This window comes from Engraulis encrasicolus, unplaced genomic scaffold (assembly GCF_034702125.1).
Source record: "Engraulis encrasicolus isolate BLACKSEA-1 unplaced genomic scaffold, IST_EnEncr_1.0 scaffold_55_np1212, whole genome shotgun sequence".
NCBI classification, from domain to species: Eukaryota; Metazoa; Chordata; class Actinopteri; order Clupeiformes; family Engraulidae; genus Engraulis; species Engraulis encrasicolus.
The window spans coordinates 55,001-58,853 of NW_026945873.1; the positions used below are offsets into that span (position 1 = coordinate 55,001).

A 3,853-nucleotide genomic window follows, 5' to 3' on the forward strand; every position below is an offset into this window, starting at 1 on the left:
CCACTAAATATTGATTTCTGAACTCTTCCTAATTAAAAAAAAAACATTAATATTATGTTGTTTGAATAGTGAATAGTATCTTTTTTTCTTTGCATTTTTGGGTTCTGTAAACATTGCATCTTTTGTTTTATTTTGACTATTTGTCATTTTCTGCTAAATTAATCCTGACAATATTTTCATTTGAAATTCGGAGGAAATGTTGTCAGTAGTCGGTAGAATGAAACAACAATGTTTTGTTTTACTCAAACCAATGCCTACAATCAGGAAAAACTGACATCATGACAATGCATATGAAGCACATTGCCATTTTCTTCCATCTTTGCCTGTGGGCAACTGTTGTTGGCTGTTGCTGAAGCTTTACTGACAGGTTAGGGTTAGGGGGTGGTTTTGTCAGGGCACAGCTTAGCAGTTTGTCATTAACAGACACACACACGCACACACAGATGCTGCAAAGACTTTGTTCTGAACAGGAAACCACAAGAAACAGAAGACTAGGCAGCAGCACCTGCAGCGTGTGCGTGTGTGTGTGTGTGCGCGTGCGTGCGTGCTTTGCGTTGTAAGGTGGGCCAACATGAGAGGTTTTTTGTGAAGTGCAGTCTCGCTATTGGAGCACTTGTGTTGCAGGCGTGGCCTAATGGTCAGGTAGGTGGTCTTAATGTTGCAGGCGTGGCCTAATGGTCAGGTAGGTGGTCTCAAGATCAGTAGGTTGCAGGTTCGAATCCCACCCTTACCTCCTTACACCTCCCTGCATGACCCTTGAGCAAGGCACCTAATCCCACATTACTCCAGGGACTGTAACCAATACCCTGTACCAAGGCACCTAACCCCACACTGCTCCAGGGACTGTAACCAATACCCTGTACCAAGGCACCTAACCCCACACTGCTCCAGGGACTGTAACCAATACCCTGTACCAAGGCACCTAATCCCACACTGCTCCAGGGACTGTAACCAATACCCTATACCACATTATGCACAGTTGTTTTGGGGAATCCTCTTTTCCAATAGTCTATGAGTTAAATTACACCTCAGATGGACCTTTCCAGTATACAATTCACCATCCAATTAAAAACTACTTAAATACTGGATAAAAACTCACCATTGCTCTATTCAGCTCGCGCAACCCCCTTATTGCAGGCCGCGCACCCCCAGGGGTGCCCGCACCCCAGTTTGGGAAACCCTGCCCTATACTATAACTGTAAGACAGAAATTGTGACATAAGCGGAATCGTGAGTTGAATGTTTTGTTACAGCCCTGCAGTTTGTAGATGTGAATGAATGCCCTCTATGGACACTGGTGGTCCCAATGATGAGAGAATCAAGTCCACCTGCAACTGTCTTTTTGTAGAAATGGTGCTATTTGGTGACGGGCCTCTTTAAAATGCCTTTATGGCTGGCCTTAATCCATTTTATAAGCACCAAGGCTACCCTCTTCAAAATATTGTTGGTCACAATCCATTTTATAAGCACCAATGCTACCCTCTTCAAAGTTATGAAGCAGCAAGGAGGAACTCGCACACCACTGATGCCGATGCATAGATTATTTTAATGCATAAGGAAAAATAAAGAAAGTGCTAATAATCTATGCATCGGCAACAGTGGTGTGCGAGTTCCTCCTTGCTGCTTCATTGGATTACTTTGTGGAACCAACGCACCCTCCCGGCTACAAACACAAAGGCGCGACACCCTTTTGGAATACCCTCTTCAAAGTAGTATAATACCAAGGCACCCCTCTCCTTGCAAAGTTAAAATGCCTTTATTGTTTGGCACATCACTATTGGAACACTTTGACGCGTTTCAGCTTAAAGAAATTGTGACATAAGCGGAATCTCTTCAAAATATTGTTGGTCACAATCCATTTTAAAAGTAGTATAATACCAATGCACCCCTCTCCTTGTAAAGTTAAAATGCCTTTATTGTTTGGCACATCACTATTGGAACACTTTGACGCGTTTCAGCTTAAAGACAGTCTTTTTCACTTCCGGATGAAGTTCATAAGCCATTTGCATACAATCATGTTTACTAACATGTGCAGTGTGTTCTATTCACTTTTTTGTTTACTAACATGTTAAGCTGTACACTACAGAATACAACGCAATTTCCATAACAAATAAAGTAACTTTATTCTCTCTCTTTAACTCTCTCTCTCTCTCTCTCTCTCTCTCTCTCTCTCTCTCTCTCTCTCTCTCTCTCTCTCTCTCTCTCTCTCTCTCTCTCTCTCTCTCTCATCTCTCTCTCCCTCTCTCTCCACTCTCTCCCTCCCTACTCTCTCTCACTCCCTCTCTCTCTCTCTCCCTCTCTCTCTCTCTCTCTCTCTCTCTCTCCCCCCATCTCAGCTCTCCTTCTCTGCGTCTCGTCTGCTGCGGCTGCTGAGGCCAGATGACCCTCAGATGACCTCTGTCTCCGTGGCGACCGCCCTGCCCAAGGACAGCCAATCGGAGAGCAGCGATGAAGATGGGGAGGAGAGCGGGAGAAGAGGAGGCTACGAGAGGCGAGTGCAGGACAGCCCGTCGCCGTCGGATACCGCCCTGTCGCCCCCGGATACCACCCTGTCGCCCCTAGATACGGAACGCTACGCGTATGGCAGAAACATGCTGGACAACAGCGGCAGCACAACACACACACACTCGGATACAGACGCAGCGCTCTCTCTCACACACACTCACCCGCACACGGACTCAGATACAACACTCTCACACACTCACACTCACACACACTCAGATACAGACACAACACTCTCACACACACGCGACAGGTACGATGGAAAGAACACAGGGAGAGAAATGGAGGAGGAGGAGAGGAGGGATGGAGGGAGCATAGACCTGTTCTCTGTGAAAGGAGAGAAGGGTGGAGGGGAGGACGCTTTCTCTGGGAGAGGAGGAGAGAGAAAAGGAGAGGATGGACTGATGGGAGGAGAGGATGGAGGGAGAGGAGGAGAGGATGGAGTGAGCATCGACCTGTTCTCCGTGAAGCTGAGACGGACAGAGGGAGAGGGGGATGGGGAGAGGGAGGGAGAGAGGGATGGACTGATGATCAACCTGTTCTCTGTTAGACTGAGAGAAAGAGGAGGGAGGAGGAGGAGAGAGGGCAGGCCTTCTTACCGTGAAGGAGGGAGAGGGAGGAGAGGAGAGGGGGATGAAGCATTATGAGAGAGAAAGAGGAGAGGAAGAGGAAGAGAGGAGGAGGGATGCGTATGAACCAAGGAAAACACACACCACACCAATAGCCCACCTGACAGACACACACGCTTATTCACACACACACTCTCTCCCCCACACACACACCTATTCACACACACACTCTCTCCCCCACACACACACTCTCTCAGATGCACTCAAGACCGCTGAAGCACCTCAAGAGGAGGAAGAAGAGGATGATGATGAACAGGATGATGAGGATGAGGATGATGAAGACTGCTCTGGTTACATGCGACGCAGCTAGGCTGCAGTTACACACACACACACACGCGCACACACACACACACACACACACACACAGGGTACACCGACTGTCACACAAACACATTATGCATTCTGCGCCACACAAAGACTGTTACACACACATACACACACATGCACATGCACATTCAAGACTGTTACACACACACACACAGTTTACACAAACTCTCTTTTTTACAGTGCAACTCAAAAGCTGAGTACACATTACAGACTCTGATAGACTGTATCCGTGTCATCCATGTCAGTCTCCGTGTCATCCATGTCAGTCTCCGTATCCATCTCAATGGCAGTTCCGGTCAATGGACATGATGGACTATCCTATCTCCCGCCAGTAGAGGGCGCACCACTATGAATGGACTGAGTGTATTATTCCGTTATGTAACATTTCATTACCCA

General features: G+C 47.2%; 2 protein-coding genes across 2 annotated transcripts in view; both read left to right on the plus strand.

Annotated features, from left to right (window-relative positions):
* Positions 1 to 3,847, plus strand: part of LOC134444418 (ATP-dependent RNA helicase vasa-like) — a 4,963-nt gene extending 1,116 nt beyond the window's left edge. The window contains exon 2 of the mRNA XM_063193735.1: positions 2,336 to 3,847. Coding sequence (XP_063049805.1) covers positions 2,390 to 3,148 — 759 coding nt within the window. The 5' untranslated portion in view covers positions 2,336 to 2,389 and the 3' untranslated portion in view covers positions 3,149 to 3,847. The remainder of the gene's footprint in view (positions 1 to 2,335) is intronic.
* The window catches only part of LOC134444411 (interferon alpha/beta receptor 2-like), a 56,194-nt gene that overhangs the window by 11,330 nt on the left and 41,011 nt on the right, over positions 1 to 3,853 (plus strand). The gene's annotated exons all lie outside the window — the stretch shown is intronic.